At 41.9% G+C, this 18,483-nt stretch overlaps 1 protein-coding gene across 1 annotated transcript; it reads left to right on the top strand.

Moving 5' to 3' along the window:
* The first annotated feature begins 3,144 nt into the window (after positions 1-3,144).
* LOC144275299 (olfactory receptor 14A16-like) lies at positions 3,145-4,074 on the top strand. Its single transcript, XM_077834507.1, has one exon. It carries the CDS (start codon positions 3,145-3,147, stop codon positions 4,072-4,074), a length of 930 nt encoding a protein of 309 aa, XP_077690633.1.
* Positions 4,075-18,483: the final 14,409 nt, after the last annotated feature.

Genomic DNA, 18,483 nt, shown 5'->3' with positions numbered 1-18,483 from the left:
GTGGGGCTGGGGCTGATTTACACAACAGCTGTTTGGGGATCTGGATCCTTTGAGTCCAAGGCAGCTAGAGGTGATTTACAGAAACTGGGGCACTGACCCATTCACTCCAGTGGAGCTACCCTGATTTGAACTTGCTGAGGATCGGAACCATTGATTCCAATAGGTCTCAGGCTGATTTCTACTCTCTGGCTCTTTGTATTTCATCAGTTTCTCTGACATGAATGTCTCATGTAAATTACACATTTTTAAACAGTGCATCTGCAGCCAAAGGAGCCTTTTATTTTAATGTTGTCTGCCGGAAGGAAAACAATGTTACTACTGAGAAAGAAAGAAAGAAAGAAAGAAAGAAAGAAAGAAAGAAAGAAAGAAAGAAAGAAAGAAAGAAAGAAAGAAAGAAAGAAAGAAAGAAAGAAAAGACTTGGGCTATTCATCCCAATAAAAGTTGAAGATCAGATGCAGAAAATCTCCACAACACTGTCCCCAGTTCTGTCCCAAGTGGGAATGAATCGCTCTGTCACCCTTACAAGTTATACTTGTAATTCATCCCAGTGGACAAAGAGCTAGGAAAGAGGAGACTGGTTACGAATGTTTGACTCTTCTTTGGTTTAGTTTCACAGGCAAAGGATATGGGTTGGAAACTGCGTCATGGGCCAGATCCCCAGTTGGTGTAAATGGATGTAGCTCCCTGGAAGTCAATGAGTCAGATCCCCAAGTGGTATAAATAGCCCACGCTACTCTGAAGTCAATGGAAGTGTATCAATTTACACCAGCCCAGGACCTGGTCCTTAGTTTTTAGTGTTTGTCTCTTAGTGAGGAACTTGAAGCAGCCAGGACAGCCTGAGCTGTGGGTTCCTCTGGTGGCTGCATCCCAAGAGCTGCTGGTGCAATGCAGGAGAAAAACATCTCTGCTCCCCTAGAGGTGACTACGTGGAGTTAATGAAGGAACAGGCTATTCCAGGCCAACTGAGACTCTGGTGCCAAGAGGCTCTTAGCTATTGTAGATCCCCTGTCTGTGCTACAAATATCTGTTTTATTTTGCCATCCTGTGGGGACCCCCTTTGTGATCCAGCCCTGCCTTGTTTTTAGCTAAAGGTCCTTCAAGAGATGCTGTCATCATGTGAGATGCAGGGCAGGTGCTGTTCCTCCTCTGGGGGGTTAGGGTCAACTAGGGCAGGTTGTCAGGATGGTTTGCTCCTGTGGTGAGAGCAGAGCTGGGCTCACAGCTCTGGAGACCAGATTCAGCTATTTAGCCCCAGAGCAGGGATATCTTGGGCTGTGACCTTGTTTGAAGCCGGCACAAACCAGGATCAGCTCGAGAGCTGGGACTGTCTTTCAGTCCCTGATCCCATTTAGTCCATCACCTTTCACCCAAGCCTGCCCTAGGAGGGAAGCAGGGAGCGCCCATCTGTGCTAGGAACTGCAGAGAGACCCCTGCAACTCAGGACATCCAGCGAAAGGATGCGACAACAGCTGGTGAATACGACAGTGTTGGGGGCAGGAGAGAGAGAGAGAGAACCAAACAATCCTGGCAGTGGGTGAATAGATAGATAGATAATGACCAATGATTCCTAACACAGTCGGATCAAACGCATCGCAAATTGGAATAAAGACCAACAAAGTAAGTTTTCTATTTCAATTAAATATGTTAGAGTATTCATATATGGGGTAAATTTAATATCAGAAATATGAATTGCAATTAGAACTCTTGAAGACTTTTACTATCAAATTATGCAGATATATAGAGATGATCAGATTTTATTTTCCACCAGAAAAAATTGACTTTTCATTGAGGTTGTGAAAACCAAACAGTTTCAGCCAAAAACTGTTCGAACCTGAAAATTTTTAGGCATAATCAAAAAAAGTTTTCATTTTTATGGATATCAGAAACTTTCCATGAAAATATATTAACTGAAAACTGAATTTTCCTTTGAAATAAAGTAGAAATTGTCTGACTACTCCTACCTGGAAACTTAGCTTTTCACCAGGGTGGGGAACATAAATATTGTCCAATAACACCATAATTTCCAACCCCATTCCCTCTATTGCAACCGTGTTTGTCTGTTTCAAAGGAGTAGCTGCAGGATGGTAAAACTGAGTAAGTAGCAAAGTTGATCGCCCAGAGAATGTGTTTTAAACATACTAACCTCTCTAAACTAAAGCCCTGAGAGTCGAAGCTCCCAGACAAAGGCTGTCTCTCTTTATCCTACCCAAGGACAGGCAGGAGGTTGATGGAACTAGAACCCAGATCTCCACTTCTACCATCATAGCCTCTGTCCCACACTGCTGCCTGCTAAACAAAAATACTGTCAACATGTGCACAGAACATGCACATAGGAAGACACAATCCATCCCCAAAAGAGTTCACATTCAAAGTACACAAGACAGACAAAGGGAAGGGGAGGAAAGAGAGGCAGCAGTGACTGCTCCATGGTCACAAAGTGAAAGAGGCAAGACTAGAACCGAAGTCTCCTGACTCACACAGCACAGAAATAAAGTCACAGAGGGGAACCACACAACCTAGCAGCAACTGAGCGATGCGACCAGCCCATCATCACCCAGCAATGGGAGTGCAGCTGGGATCTGGTGCCATAAATCAACGTGTAAGTAGGCATCAGGCGGTATGTGGGATGTTGGGGTGGAATCATCACAGAAAAGCTGCCAGGCGGGAAGCTGGGTGATTCTGTGCTGTGTTTCTCAGTTAAGTGGGAATCAGACTGTGCTGGCATTTTAGTATTTTAGTTGGCCAAGTTGTGAGCCTGCTGTCTATAGCAATAGGGGCATAATTTTGGCTCAGATTGTTGGATTTGATTTGTACTTTGTTCCATCTTTCATCCTGCATTTGATCAAGCCACATCTTGGGCCAGATCCTCAGATGGTGTAAACTGACCCAGCTCCAGTGACTTTAAGGGAGCGATGCCAATTTACACTCCTGTAATGACGCACCAGAGTAGTGCCCTGGTTGTGAGCGGTGAGGAGCCCTCACTACTCCAGACAATGGAAGTGACAAGTGCTGTGCACCTTTGACATTCACACCATGAGATATCATGGAGAGGGGAATCAGTGTCATTCCGTCTCTCACTATAACCCTGACCATTGCTCTTCTCCTTCCCTCCACAGCCATCACACAATGAACTAAGAAAGATAATGTCCAACCGAACCACCGTGACCGAGTTCCTTCTCCTGGGATTCTCTGATGTTCGAGAGCTGCAGATTTTGCACTTCATGATGTTTCTAGTGCTTTACCTGGCAGCCCTGACAGGGAACCTTCTCATCATCATAGCCATAGCTCTTGACCACCACCTTCACACCCCCATGTACTTCTTCCTGATGAGTTTGTCCATCCTAGACCTCGGCTCCATCTCTGTCACCATCCCCAAATCTATAACCAATTCCGTTATGAACAACAGGTCCATTTCCTATTCTGGATGTGTCGCCCAAGTCTTTTTCCTCATCTTCTTTGCTGTAGCCGACTTCGCCTTACTCACCATCATGGCGTACGATCGATATGTCGCCATCTGCAAACCACTGCACTATGAGACTATAATGAACAGGAGAGCTTGTGTCCACATGGCAGCCAGTGCCTGGATCAGTGTAATTCTCTATTCTTCATTGCATACTGGGAACACGTTTTCGATAACCTTCTGTGGAGGCAACATGGTGGATCAGTTCTTCTGTGAAATCCCCCAGCTACTCAAGCTCGCCTGCTCTAACTCGTACTTCAATGAAGTTGGGATTATTGGATTTGGTGTGTGTTTAACCCTAAGTTGCTTTGTTTTTATAATTGTGACATATGTTCAGATCTTGACCACGGTATTGAGAATCCCCTCTGAGCAGGGCCGACATAAAACCTTCTCCACATGCCTTCCTCACCTCATTGTAATTTCCATGTTTCTTTCCACTGTTGTCTTTGCCTACATGAAACCCATCTCCAGCTCTCCGTCAGCTCTGGATCTCGTGGTGGCTGTTCTCTATTCCGTGCTGCCGCCAGTGATGAATCCGATCATCTACAGCATAAGGAACAAGGAAATCAAAGCTTCCCTGAGGAAACTGACTGGGTGGAGGTTATTCAACTAGAATAAAATGTCTGCGTTTCTCTTATGAACATGGTTTTATCTGTGGTTTTTTACAAATACAATCAACTGACGACATTATTGTCCCCATAAGAATATGGTGTGTGATTTTTTTTATGCAAAATGCTGTCTGTATAGTGGTAAATCCACACTAACTCCACTCAGTCAGTGGAGTTCTTCCAGGTTTATACCAGTATAAGTAAGATGAAAATCTATCTATCTCCTGCTTCTATACTGCCACCCCTCACCATGTTATCTGAGTACCTTCCACATAAAATCAGTAGCCATTAGAAAGTACCCAGTGGACTTCATGGAGTCTCTGGTTCTTCTTCTTTTTTGGGGTCAAAGCTTTGCTTGGGGTATGATGGCTTTTGGGTGTCTGTTTGCTGATGTGACAGAGTGGGATACGGCAGCATCAGATCATGAACTCTGTCTTCTGCTCTCTGGGTAAATATTGATATGGTGACTGCAGAAGTCTGGGCTTGCTCAATAGCCGTCTATCGCTCTTTGTTCATGGCAGCTCTCCTACGTGAGAAAGGTGCCTGTTACTTTGCTGAAGGACTATCACTCAGAGAAATCAAGACTGACTTTTGTTGCCTTTCACCTACAGGCCCTGCTGCATGGAACAAGTCTTTTGCTGTATAGGGAGTCTGCAAGTGATGCGCCGGAGGGAGGGGCGGGGGGCATGGCTGGTGGGTCTGGAAGTCTTAATTTTAGCACATGACAAAGAGACAGGGGACCTATTTAAGTGCAGACTCCTACCCTGTGTCAGGTGCCAACCATAATCCCATGTAAGAAGGACTTGCAGGAGTTCCTTCTATCTAATCTAATCTAATCTAATCTAATCTAATCTAATCTAATCTAATCTAATCTAATCTATCGTAGGATTCCACACTGTCACACATCACCATGCTATCTGAGCACCTTCCACCTAAAATCAGGAGCCATAGCAAAGCCCCTAGTAGACCCTGAGGAGCCAGAGACTCCATTCCTTTTTTTGTTCTTCCCCTAAGGGTAAAAAATATGATTGTGGTATCAGTGCAATTGTTTGGTTCCTGCTTCTTTCTCAGATTTTTTTATTTTATTTTAGGGGTTTTTTTGTTTGTTTTTTTTACCGGTGGATTGATTTGTTTCTTTATGAGGTGGGAGTGCCTGGGCACAGGAGCACCGGAAGCTCCCTAGAAGTGGGGGGCCACCGACACCTGATCCCAGGCCCCACTCCCACACATACTCTTTCCTCGAGGCCCTGGCCTCGTGCCACCTCTTCCCCCTAAGGCCCTTCCCCATGCTTGCTCTTCTCTGCCCCCTCCCACCATCGCTCACCCTTAAGGCCAGTAAAAAGTGGGAGCACACAGCCCTCCCACTTTTAAGAGTGATGGATCCATGGCCCCCTGCCCCCCCCGCCATCTCCATTCTGGTTCCTCTGCCTGGGGAGATGCTGAGTGTTTGGGTAGACAGTGTTGTCAGTATTTTCTCATTTATTGGGCATGCCCGTATGTCATCTCCTTGATGGGGTTTTCCGAGCAATGGGTGAAGTAACATCTTGTATTGGCCCAATTTCTGTTGTTGAGAGAAACAAATTTCCAAGCTTACACAGAGCTTTTCTTCGGGTCTGGGAAAGGTGTTCAGAATGTCACAGCTAAATACAAGTTTCAGAGTGGTAGCCGTATTAGTCTGTATCAGCACGTTTTAAATTTTCATCCAGATTTGGGAGAAAAACCAATTTCAAAATATTGGAATTTCCTCTACAATGAAAAATCCAACTAGCTCTAATTAGGGCTGGGACTTCCAAAGATGCCAAAGGGACATAGGTGAACAAATTCTATTGAAACTCTCTCAGGTTCCTTTGGTAAACCCAGCCTACGTCTTTACACTCCTTTGAAATCCCCAGCCTTAATAAGTAAAACACTTTCCAAAAGGTAGGGGGATACAAAGGTAAAAGTTAAAGTTTATTTACACTCTGATGATAAGACTGGTCTAGATACAAATATACAAAAATACAAATAAGTCAGGCATCAAGGGCAAGATATGTAAAGGTATTTAGGAACCTAGTGGGATTCTCAAAAGCATCTAGGTGTCTATCACCCATTAAAATCAACAGTCCCCATCAACAGTTATGTTTTGAGAACTATCAGTTAGCCAGTTTTTAATCAATTTACTATTGGTTTTGTGTTGTGTTTTTTTTTTAAATAGTGTGATGTAACCCTGAATCAAACCTTTAGAAAAATGCAAGTCTATTACATAAACACCATTGCCTTTATCAATCAGAAATGTCACAGTTAAATTAAGTTCATTTGATAAAAAACATTCTGTGAAAACATATTGATCACCATTAATTGAACTTCTTTCTCCCTTGTAATTCCTTTTTGTTGAAAAATTACCATTTTCAAAAATGAAAATTTTTGTACAGAGCTGTTGACTTAGTGAATTTTTGTTTTCTTTTTTTAATTATTTTTTTTCATTTCAATTTTTGACAACATTTAAACGGAAAACTTTATAAAAAACGTTATTGACTTATTTCCATTTACCAACATGTAGGACCCCCAAACTTAGAACCCTTAAAAAGGGAAATAAGTTTGATTTTTTGAAATTCTTCACTAATTAAAAAAAAATCCACCATCGTTGTTCATCATTCTGTATTTCCTGCATGTTGTTCTTTAGTCTACTGTTTAATAATTTTTCAGCTATTGAATCAGGAAACAGACACAATGTTGTGTGAGTTGGCCAACCAGTTATAGATCACAGATAATGAAAACTCTGGAGTTGCTACAAATTTAAACTTAGAACAAACTTCTGAGTGCAGATTCAGTGTCACTAAGGTCTTGATCCTGCACAAGCTTTTTGCACAAACTTTCTTTCCTAGTGTGAGTAGTCCCATTAGAATCAACTGGATGACTCAAAAAAATATAATTTAGCACTTGAGTAAGGATCTCAGGATGGGGGCTGTCAAGGTTCCTTCCCCACTCTGAACTCTAGGGTACAGATGTGGGGACCTGCATGAAAACCTCCTAAGCTTACTTTTCCCAGCTTAGGTTAAAACTTCCACAAGGTACAAATTAATTTTACCCTTTGCCCTTGGATTTCGACTGCCACCACCAAACTTTATCTGGGTTCCTGAAAGAACAAAGTTTGGACACGTCTTTCCCCCCAAAGTCCTCCCAACCCTTGCACCCCACTTCCTGGGGCAGGTTTGGTAAAAATCCTCACCAATTTCCATAGGTGACCACAGACCCAAACCCTTGGATCTTAGAACAATGAAAAAGCATTCAGTTTCCTTACAAGAAGACTTTTAATAGAAGTAAAAAAAAAAAAATCACCTCTGTAAAATCAGGATGGCAAATACCTTACAGGGTAATTAGATTCAAAACATAGAGAATCCCTCTAGGCAAAACCTTCAGTTACAAAAAAGACACACAGACAGGAATATTCATTCTATTCAGCACAGCTATTTTCTCAGCCATTTAAATAAATCATAATCTAACACATACCTAGCTAGATTATTTACTAAGTTCTAAGACTCCATTCCTGTTCTGTCTCTGGCAAAAGCATCACACAGACAGACACAGACCCTTTGTTTCTCTCCCTCCTCCCAGCTTTTGAAAGTATCTTCTCTCCTCATTGGTCATTTTGGTCAGGTGCCAGCAAGGTTACCTTTAGCTTCTTAACCTTTTACAGGTGAGAGGATTTTTCCTCTGGCCAGGAGGGATTTTAAAGGGGTTTACCCTTCCCTTTATATTTATGACAGGGGCCTAAATGTGAATTGCTAAAAGTAATGTCCACATAGGGCCTGATTGAAAGGCCATTTAATTCAGTTGAAAGATGTTCATTGATGTCAATGGGCTGTTGATGAAATCTCTCGATAGATTTGAAGGGACAGATTTTCAAAAGTATTTGTACCTACCACTGAAATCAATGGGATTTTGTGCCTCATCTGCTGAAGTGCTTTTGAAAAGCCCACTAAACAACTATCTGCAACTTTAGACACCTAAATATCTTCGAAAATATGCCCCTTAGGAGCTCACGTCCGGTAGATTTTCAATAAAAATTAAGCTCCTAGAAGCTAGATCTTTAATCATATTTAGAGGCCTATCTGAATCTTTAGGTGGCTAAATTCCTTTGCAAATCTGGCCCTTAGGCACTTCTGAACATTTTACTCAAATACAAAAGTTGTCAATGTAAAACTGGAACCAGGATTAAAAGAACAACAACAAGGACAGTTACTACCAAAGGGAACATGAGCACAGGCTGAGAATCAGACCCAGTAACATTTAAGCCATTCAAAAACAACTTCATGTCCCACTGAACACCTTCCATAAAGCCTCCTTCACCTCTTTGTTTCTCAGACTGTCAAAGAAGAGGTTTAACAGCGGAGTTACAATAGTATTCAAAGTGTTGACAGTCTTGTTCATGTCCAAGGCATTCTGTCTGGAAGGCCTGACATACAGGAAGATGGTGGAGCTATACCATATAATCACAAGAGTGAGGGGGAAAGAGCAAGTGGAAAAGGCCTTTTGCTGGCCTTGGGCTGACAGGATTCTCAGTATGGTGGAGAGGGTGTAAATGTAGGAGACCAGAGTTATTGAACATAATCCCAGGATGACGATGATCGAGATGATAAAAGCTGCCATCTCAGTCACGTAGGTGTCTGGGCAGGAGAGAATGATGAAGGAATCTATGCTGCAGGAGAAACAAGTAACGACATTAGTGCCACAGAAGGACAACCTAACTCTCAGAGATTCTGGGATAGAAATAGCCAGGAAACTACACACCCAGGAGCCAAGGGCCAGCTGAGCAGACAAGGTGCTGTTCATGATAGTGCTATAGTGCAATGGGTAGCAAATAGCCAGATAGCAGTCATAGGCCATGGCAGAGAAGAGGAAATATTCTGTGCCGCCCAGGGAGAAAATGAAGTCCATCTGCAGGATGCAGCTACTAAAGGGGACGGTTCTGCTTTTCCCCAGGAAAATCGCAGTGATCTTGGGAACACAGGCTGTGCTGTATCATATCTCCAGCAAGGAGAGGTGGGAAAGGAAGAAGTACATGCGGGTGCGGAGTTGATGGCTGGCCCTCACTAGGACTAGGATGGCAACATTTTCTGCAACTGTCAGGACATACATCATGGCAAACACCACAAAAAGAGAGATCTGCAAATACTGACTACCGGGGAAGCCCAGAAGGATAAATTCTTATATCCTGGAGTAGATTTCCTTCTCTATTCCAGTCACAGGCTCCATCTGTCAAGATACAAGAGACCATAATTCAGGAGAAGCTTTGTTACATGGATTGTTAGACATCACAAGTACAGTTTTCATTGGTGCCTGTCAAGATTCCTTCTTCACTCTGAACTCCAGGGTACAGCTGTGGGGACCTGCATGAAAGACCCCTAAGCTTATTCTTACCAGCTTAGGTTAAAAACTTCCACAACGTGCAAACTTTGCCTTGTCCTTGAACCCTATGCTGCCACCACCAAGCGTGTTACACAAAGAACAGAGAAAGAGCCCATTTGGAGACGTCTTCCCCCAAAATATCTCCCCAAGCCCTACACCCCCTTTCCTGGGGAAGGCTTGATAAAAATCCTCATTAATTTGTACAGGTGAACACAGAGCCAAACCCTTGGAACTTAAGAACAATGAAAAAGCAATCAGGTTCTTAAAAGAAAAATTTTAATGAAAGAAAAGGTAAAAGAATCACCTCTGTAAAATCAGGATGGTAAATACCTTACAGGGTAATCAGATTCAAAACATAGAGAATCCCTCTAGGCAAAACCTTAAGTTACAAAAAGACACAAAACCAGGAATATACATTACATCCAGCACAGCCTATTTTACCAGCCATTAAACAAAAGGAAATCTGACGCATTTCTAGCTAGAGTACTGACTAACTTTTTACAGGAGTTCTGAGCTGCATTCCTGATCTGTTCCCAGCAAAAGCATCACACAGACAGACAGACAGACCCTTTGTTCCTCCCCCTCCAGCTTTGAAAGTATCTTGTCTCCTCATTGGTCATTTTGGTCAGGTGCCAGCAAGGTTATCTTAACTTCTTAGCCCTTTACAGGTGAAACGGTTTTGCCTCTGTCCAAGAGGGATTTTATAGCACTGTATACAGAAAGGTGGTTACCCTTCCCTTTATATTTATGATAGTGCCTACATGATATAGAAGCCTAAATCCCATTACAAAATCATGTAAGTTGCTTAGGAGCCTAAGAGCTAGAGTTTCAAAAGTGTTTAGATGTCAACGGTGCTGACTGACAAAAATGCTTAAGCAGGTTAGGCACCTAATCTGGTTAGGGGTTTTTGAAAATCCCACTCAGCATCTATCTGAAGCTTTAGACATCTTCATACTTTTGAAAATCTGGCTCTGAAAGATTAAAGCTCTTTTGAAAATTGGATGTAGTCTCTCAAGTCACCCAGGGCCAGATTTTAAATGGTATTTAGGTATGTAGTGGGATTTTCAAAAACACCAAGGCACCTAAACTGATTGAGTTCATTGATTCATAGATTCCAAAGCCAGAAGGGACCATTGTGATCATCTAGTCTGACTTTCTGTATAACACAGGACATAGATCTTCTCCAAAATAATTTGTAGAGCAGATCTTTTAGAGAAACAACCAATCTTGATTGAAAAATTCTCAGTGATGGAGAATCCACCATGACTGTTAGTAAATTGCTCCAAAAGTTAATTACTCTCACTGTACGCCTTATTTCCAGTCTGATTTTGCCTAGCTTAAACTTCCAGCCATTGTATGGTGTTATCCCTTTCTATGCTAGACTGAAGAGACCATGAAGGAATTTATAGACTGTGGTTTATTCATCCATTAACCTTCTTTTTGTTAAGCTAAATAGATTGAGCTCCTTGGGTCTGTCACTATAAGGCGTGCTTCCTAAACTTTTAATCATTCTCATGGCTCTTCTCTGAACCCTCTCCAATTGATCAACATCCTTTTTGAATTGTTGACACGAGAACTGGACATAGTCTTTTTCCTGTTTATGCATCCAAGAATTGCATTAGTCCTTTTGGCACAGCATCACACTGGGAGCTCATGTTCAGCTGATTATCCACCATGACCGCCAAATCTTTTTCAGAATCACTGTTTCCCACAATAGAGTTACACATCCTGCAAGTATGTCCTACATGCTTTGTTCCTAGATGTAGATATTCACATTTAGCCATAGTAAAATCATATTGTTTGCTTGCGCCCAGCTTACCAAGCGATCCAGATCGCTCTGTAACCCTGTCCTCTTCATTATTAACTACTTCCTCATTTTTGTGTCATTTGCAAACTTTATCAGTGATGAGTTGATGTCATCTTCCATGTCATGAAAAAATGTTTAATAGCGTTAGGATATGAACAGAACCCTCTTGGACCCCACTGGAAACATACCTGTTCCAAGACAATTCCCTTTAACAATTACATTTTGAGACCTAACCGTGAGCCAGCTTTTAGTCCATGTATTGTGTGCCATGTTATTTTTGTATCCTTCTAGTTGTTTAGTCAAAACGTCAGGCAGTACCAAGTCAAATGCCATAGAGAAGTCTATTATATCAGCACTATTGCCTTTATCAATCACAATTGTAATGTCATCAAAAATGATACCAAGTTAGTTTGACAGGATCTATTTACCATAAACCCACGTTAAATGACATTAATTATATTACTTTATTTCTTTATTAATTGAGTCCCTTATCAGTGTAACGATGCTGGTTCTGGCGGGACCCAACGGAGAGTGCCCATTCAGGACAAATTGCTTCAAGCAGGGCAGTTACAGCCCAAGGCTGGGGTTTCTGTGCACACCAAGGAAACCAAACCAGCCAGACAGAGAAGACTTTGGCTAACCACAAGTCACACAAGCAATTCCCTTAGACACCCCAGTTTCCCAGTATCACCACCAGTGCCACATGTTATGAGGACAAATGGTGATGAAAACCAAGACCCCAGTAAAGGGGAAAAGGTTCTCTCCATCCCAAAGGACCAAGCCCCAGACCCAGGTCAATATACAAATCAGATCTGACCCACAAATCACGCTGTTGCCAATCCTTTAGATCTAAAATCGAAAGGTTTATTCATAAAAGGAAAACGATATAGATGAAAGCTACAATTGGTTCAATGGAATCAATGACATATAGTGATGGCAAAGTTCTTGGTTCAGGCTTGCAGCAGTGAGAGAATAAACTGCAGGTTCAAATCAAGTCTCTGGAGGACATCCACAGCTGGGATGGGTCTTTCAGTCCTTGGTTCAGAGCTTCAGTGTGCAGCAAAGTTCCTCCAGACGTAAGAAGCAGAATTGAAGACCAGATGGAGGAGCTGCAGCAGCTTTTTATAGTCTCTTGTCATTTGGCCTCCGCTTTCTTTGTCCTCAAGACAAGCTGCCCAGCACATGGCATAGAAAAACCTCAGCGTTCTGTCCATAGGCAGGGTCCCTGCATACCTTGCTGACTCAGAGGGTGAAAACCAACGCACCGAATCAGTTCTCCATCTCTACCCCAGTCTTGATTTCTGTAGGTCACAAGAGATACCCATGGAGTTAAACAGTTAAAATACATTACTGGATGTTCCTTGAATGTTCAAGTCAGAATCCTAATGCCTGAACAATTATTACCACCTCCCCTATCTCCCGAAGCCTCAATCAGCTACTACTTGCAACTAGAGTTTGTCAAGAAACAGGGCAAGGGAAGGGAAGGGGATCCTGATCATTTCATCATTTTTCCCATTGACATTGGAAATGTTGATGGCACTTTTGATCTACTACTTGTTCATTCAATCTTCAGCCAGTGCTATTCCTTGTCAAAAGTCCCTCCATGCTCTTAGCTGGGATTTTCAAAGGGGCTTAAGAGAGTTTGGTACCCAATACCCATTGAACTCCATTAGGTTATGGACACACAGCATGTAGAATTTCCCTTGATTCTGGATGTCCATATTTAAGGGATGATCTTGACTTGCACTCTGGAGAATCACTGATATGCAAATCCCATTTTAACAGATCTACGGAATTTAGCATGAAGAAGAAGAGGAAGAAAAATATCCCAGTTTCCCTGAACATTTCCTTTCTTCTAATATTAAGGTAAATGAGTCAGTCTTGTCCTCTGCTATTTTCTCCTTCATGAATCTCTGCTGTGCTCTGCGGCAGGCAGGACTTGTCTTTGTTCCTCAAAGGCTCTACGATGAACATTTTACATTGGTATATTCCAAGGCAGAGAATCCTAATCTCTAGTTCCAGCACAACATTGCCAAACTTGAACTCCTAATCTTTTCTCCTAGATCCTCCCTCATTTTCCATTCTCCAGCTCGTTTCAGAACTCAGCTACCCTTCCCAATACACACCTTTGGAACATTGGGGTTATTTATGTGTCTTCTTCTGAGTCCAGGACCATGATTTTTGTCTTTGGTGAAGATTTTCAGAGGCAAAGTGGGCAATTCTGTGGCCCAACTGTAGCCAGACAGCCAGCCGCCCCCCCTCAGACCAGCATTGCTGGAAACACAGGAAGAAGCCGGAACAGGGCACTTAACATATATTCCAGCACAGCCTTTGAAGCTGTGAAAGCACAGGTGTGCTGCTACAGTGTGCCTCTGGGGGCAGATACAACGATTAAGCTCACAGCAGGCAGAGGCCCTGTGACAGACATGGCTTTTAGCCCCTACTAAATAGCGTGATGCACACACACCAACATCCTAGTTGGGAAAATATTTACCCTGATAAAAGAAATGTCCAGTAGTCAACACTTATTGTTTCTCTCCCTTGCAAGTGTAAACTACTCTTGCAAAAGCTGGCGTCACCCAGACAGACCAGCCTCAATTTGGCATAAGAAAGGAGAAAGAGAATAAAGGAGTACAGAGGTATAAGTAGGGGACCTACAGCACCATGATTTTTGAGTGCTTTTCACTATCTATCTGCTGGTCAGATAAGTGACAGCCTCCCAAGGCTTCTGCAGCTAAGAGGGTCCCTACGCCTTGTCCCTTATTCGTCTTTCCGCGGAATTGAGTGACCGATCCTGGCTTGGCACCGCTGGAATCGAGAGATGCAAGGAGGGTAAGAAGCACCCACACCTGATCTCCTATCTTTAGTGTACACATATTTTGAAATAGAGCTCTATACTTTGTTTTCTTTCTTTGGGATTGTGGCTTCAGTTTTGTAACTTGTTTGTGTGTGTAACATCTCTACATTTAAATAAGTAGGCACTAGCAATTTTTGTAACCACATGATTAGAATCTAGCTTAATAAATTTTGGTAACCACTTATGCATAAGCCTGACTTGTTTTCTCTGGTTTACTGTAAAGCAGCCGACACAATTAAAGAACCTCAGCCGTTTTGGCTCTAAAGCCTGGCCATTAGGTGAGAGTACTAAAAGCCTAGCGTTGAGTTGTGCCGCCTCCACGGGGCAAACTCTTGGGGCACCTGTCAGTCAATCCTGGCTGCCCGCTGCGAAGGAGCTGTGAGCTCTAGCAGTTAAAGTCACGGGTGTGGAGAGGCTCTTAGTGCTGCCATTGGGGCACCTGTCAGTCAGTATTGACTGCCCGCTGCGAAGGAGCTCTGAGCTCTAGCAGTTAAAGTCACGGGTGGTTAGGACCTTGGGGCATCCGTCAGCCTAGCCCGGGCTGCCCGCCGCGAAGGGACAGTGCGTCCTAGCGGTTAAAGTCACGGATGGTATAAACGGGCATAGCTGGCACCTCACCAAACATCCTTGGCCGTCGGCTAACACCAACTCCCATTGAAAATCCTTTGACAATCTCCCCCTTTGTATTGAACATTAAAACTGATTGTACATTTTGCCCAGGATCAAATTCTAACAACCAAGGAACAGACATCATGACTAGGCTTGGAAAGATTAGATTTGTATTGGTGAACGTTGGTAAATGTCAATTTCACCACACACACACACACGCAAACTGATGAAAATGTATTTTCATCGATAATACTCAAAATGTACAGATAGGCAAAGTAAGAAAAATACTGCGGGAGAACTTATTAGAGTCAAAATCCAGTGATTTAGACTTCTGATTTTGGCTTACAAATGGATTAGTGAATGAATAGTGAAAACAGGTATGATCTGTTGAATTAAGGATATTTACTTTCTATCGTTTAACACGTGATGTTGACAATTTGTGTTTTAATGGTTTATAGAGCTTTCACTTTTTGAATCTCAGTGTTAACTATCATTTGTCTGACAGTCTCCCACGCCCCACCCCCATAATTTGTACAACTATGAACACTGAAATAAATAAAAAGTGGAGAAAATGCTTAAAAATAAACAGTGACAGTACCCATCAAAATTATAAATAATAAAAATAAAATGCTGCCAAGCCTATCCATGACATATTAACATACAAGTGAGAACAGAACAAGAATTTCATACAGAATTATGTACCAGACAGTGCTTAATTGACAGTGCTCATTAAGTATAATCCCTAGCTTTTGTGCAATGCTTTTCATCAGTAGATCTCAACACATTTTACAACCGGAGTCAGGGTCATTGTCCCCATTTTACAAAAGAAGAAATTATAAACCAAAATAAATGTATCTGATTTTGCAGTGCTGGACCTTAGAGGCACATTCCATGCTCAGCTGAGATGGAAATAAGACTTTGCCCTGAAGGATAAACGGTTGATTATTACTGTGCAATGGGATTTTCAAAGGAGTTCAAAACAATTAAAAATTCAAATCTCATTGTGATTCAGTGGAATGTAAATGCCTGATTCCCACAGACTCTTTTAAAAATCGCACCCATAATGATTATGCTCCTTATGCTAATCTGAGCTAGTCTGGCAAAGATAATAATACCTTGTACTTATAAACATCTTTACATCTTCAAATCACTGTCCAGTCCTAAGCTATTTTATTCTACAACAGGTTGAAAAGAACTGCCTTTGTAGCCATAACTTCAGTGTTGTTTGGAACGGGCCCAATGCCCCTCTGTAGTAAATAATTAATCATTATCAATCCTCTGCCATCTGAGGAGAAATTGGGGCAGAGGGGTAAAGGATCTTGCTTAGGGATGCATCGGAAGTCAGGGGAAAAGCCCAGAACAGAGACCAGGATCTCCTGCCTTCTAATACCCTAAACTTCATAGTTACAGAGGGCCTGATCCAATGACAGAGGAAGTCAAAGTCATTCTATTCATTCACTCTAGTAGACTTGGGAAGAAATTCATGGTGCTTTTTCACCTGTAGATTTCAAACCATTTTACCAAGGTGGGTGAGTAGTATTATTTCATTTATTTACAGATGGGGAAACTGAGGCACAGACAGTTAATCTGACTTTCACACAGTAAATGAGTGACAGAGCTGGGACAAACTCCAACTCCTTATTTCCCATCTACCAGACCAGGCTACAGCTGAGAGTTCAAAAGCTGCCTAAGGGATTATGGGGCAAATTCTTAAAGGCTTTTAGGTGCGTAGTGGGATTTTTCAAAGCAGCTAGGTGTCTAATACCCATTGCAATCAAGGATTTCTAGGTGCCGGGATGCTTCTAAAAATCTCATTAGGTGCCTAAAAACCTTTAAAAATCTGGTTTTTAAACAAAGAAATACCCGTGAAAATTAATGAGGAGTGGGCGTCCATGTGGCATTTGTAGCTATGAAAACCTAAAGTCTACCTCTAAGAGAAATATCCAATCCATTTTTACATTCTTATCTATGCGACTCAATAAATTACAGCAGCAGTGAGTTCCACAGATCTATCATATAGTTATTTTCTCTTCTGCATTCAAGAGTTGAAAAAGATGAGTGAAATTAAGAAAGTGAGAAAGTAAGTGAGAGAGAAGGAAGTATGTTACAGATGAACCAATTACTCACTGGGAAACCTATTCCTTCCAACCAGATATGGCCCACTAGGTCACATTACCAAGTATACAAAAAATATGTCTTAATACAAGTGGTTTAAAGTATATTTCTGGGATCCTCTCCCTCTCCCTCTCTCTCCCTCTCTCTCTCTCTCTCTAGTGGACCTAACTTATTAGCTTTTGCTGACAGAACTAGCCAGAACAGTCTCCCTTCACACATTATATTCTCTCCTTAGAATGAGGCGTTCTTGGATTCTGAGGAAAAAAATGCATTGCGAGCCATATTTTTTCCTCCAGCTATAAATCAAACATTTAAAGGTTTCATACACAAAATCCTCCTACTTATTGCATAAATTTCTATATTGATTAGAATCTCATTGCATTACCATTTTGTCATCACCCTGCTGTCTTTTTCCCTTACCTGCTTTGTTTATGTATGGCAACTCAACAGGTCCAAGAAAGAAGACGAATTTATGTTCCTCAGAAGTGCTCTTGGGATTTGGTCTCAACAGAATTTCACTGTCTTCTCAAGAATGTGCCAAACCCCTGGCTTAGTAAGGATGGTGTCCTTGTTTAAAGAAGAGCACTGGAAGTCAGGAGACCTTGGTTCTGTGTCTCCATTGACTTCCTGATGGACCACTGTGAAATTGTTTAAGTTCTTTGTTCCTCAGTTTCTCCGTTTGTAAAAGACAAAAGGCCAGATTTCTCAAGGTATTTAGATGCCTATTGAAATTTCCAGAAGCACCTTGGAACCTACAACTCATTGATTTCTGTGGATGTTAGGTGCTTATGTCCTTTTAATAATCTCACTAGGTGACTAAATACTTTTTCAAATCTGGCCCTAAGTGGCTGCCCAAAGTTAGGCAACTACGTCCACATTTAGACAACCTAATAGGTGATCTAAGATACAGAAGTATAAAGCACCATAGGCTGAAGACATTCAGACGTCTGAAGATAGGCAGATAGGCACCTAGTGGGAATTTCAGAAGTACCTACGCAGGTTAAGCACATAACTCCAATTGAATTCAATGGGGTTTAGGGGCCTAGGCCTTTGAAAATCCCACTAGACACCTAATAACCTTTGAAAATCTGGTTCTAAGACACTTTGGTGCTTTTGAAATATTTGCCTCTAGTCTACACAAAAAGTTGTACTGACATAATGAAAGGTGTGATTTTATACCAATTTAGCTAAAAGAGTGCAACTTTGTGTGTGGATATTATATTGGTTTAAACCTCATGTATACCAATTTTCAGGTGCAAATTGAACTGATATAACCAGTTTTCAACCTAAGAGTCCACAAAGGCACAAAAGTGGCAGTGGCCTAAATAAACATATTGAAGTTAAGTTGCTGTGTCTTCTCTGTATAGACAAGCCCTAGGGCCAGATTTTTAAAAGTATTTAGGCACCTAGTGGAATTTTCAAACCTTCTAGTTGCCTAACATCCATTGAAATCAATGTTTTAGATACCAAGGTGCCTAAATACCTCTCATAAATATAAAGGGAAGGGTAAACCCCTTTAAAATCCCTCCTGGCCAGAGGAAAACTCCTCTCACCTGTAAAGGGTTAAGAAGCTAAAGGTAACCTCGCTGGCACCTGACCAAAATGACCAATGAGGTCAAGTTTCCACAACTTCCCTAG

Source organism: Eretmochelys imbricata, chromosome 14 (genome assembly GCF_965152235.1).
Source record: "Eretmochelys imbricata isolate rEreImb1 chromosome 14, rEreImb1.hap1, whole genome shotgun sequence".
Lineage (NCBI taxonomy): Eukaryota > Metazoa > Chordata > Testudines > Cheloniidae > Eretmochelys > Eretmochelys imbricata.
The sequence above is the reverse complement of the archived record's forward strand: the minus strand, read 5'-3'. Positions and strand labels throughout refer to the sequence as shown.

Excerpts from the sequence above, each read along its gene's own strand:
- LOC144275299 (XM_077834507.1), top strand. The coding sequence starts at position 3,145 with ATGTCCAACCGAACCACCGTGACCGAGTTCCTTCTCCTGGGATTCTCT.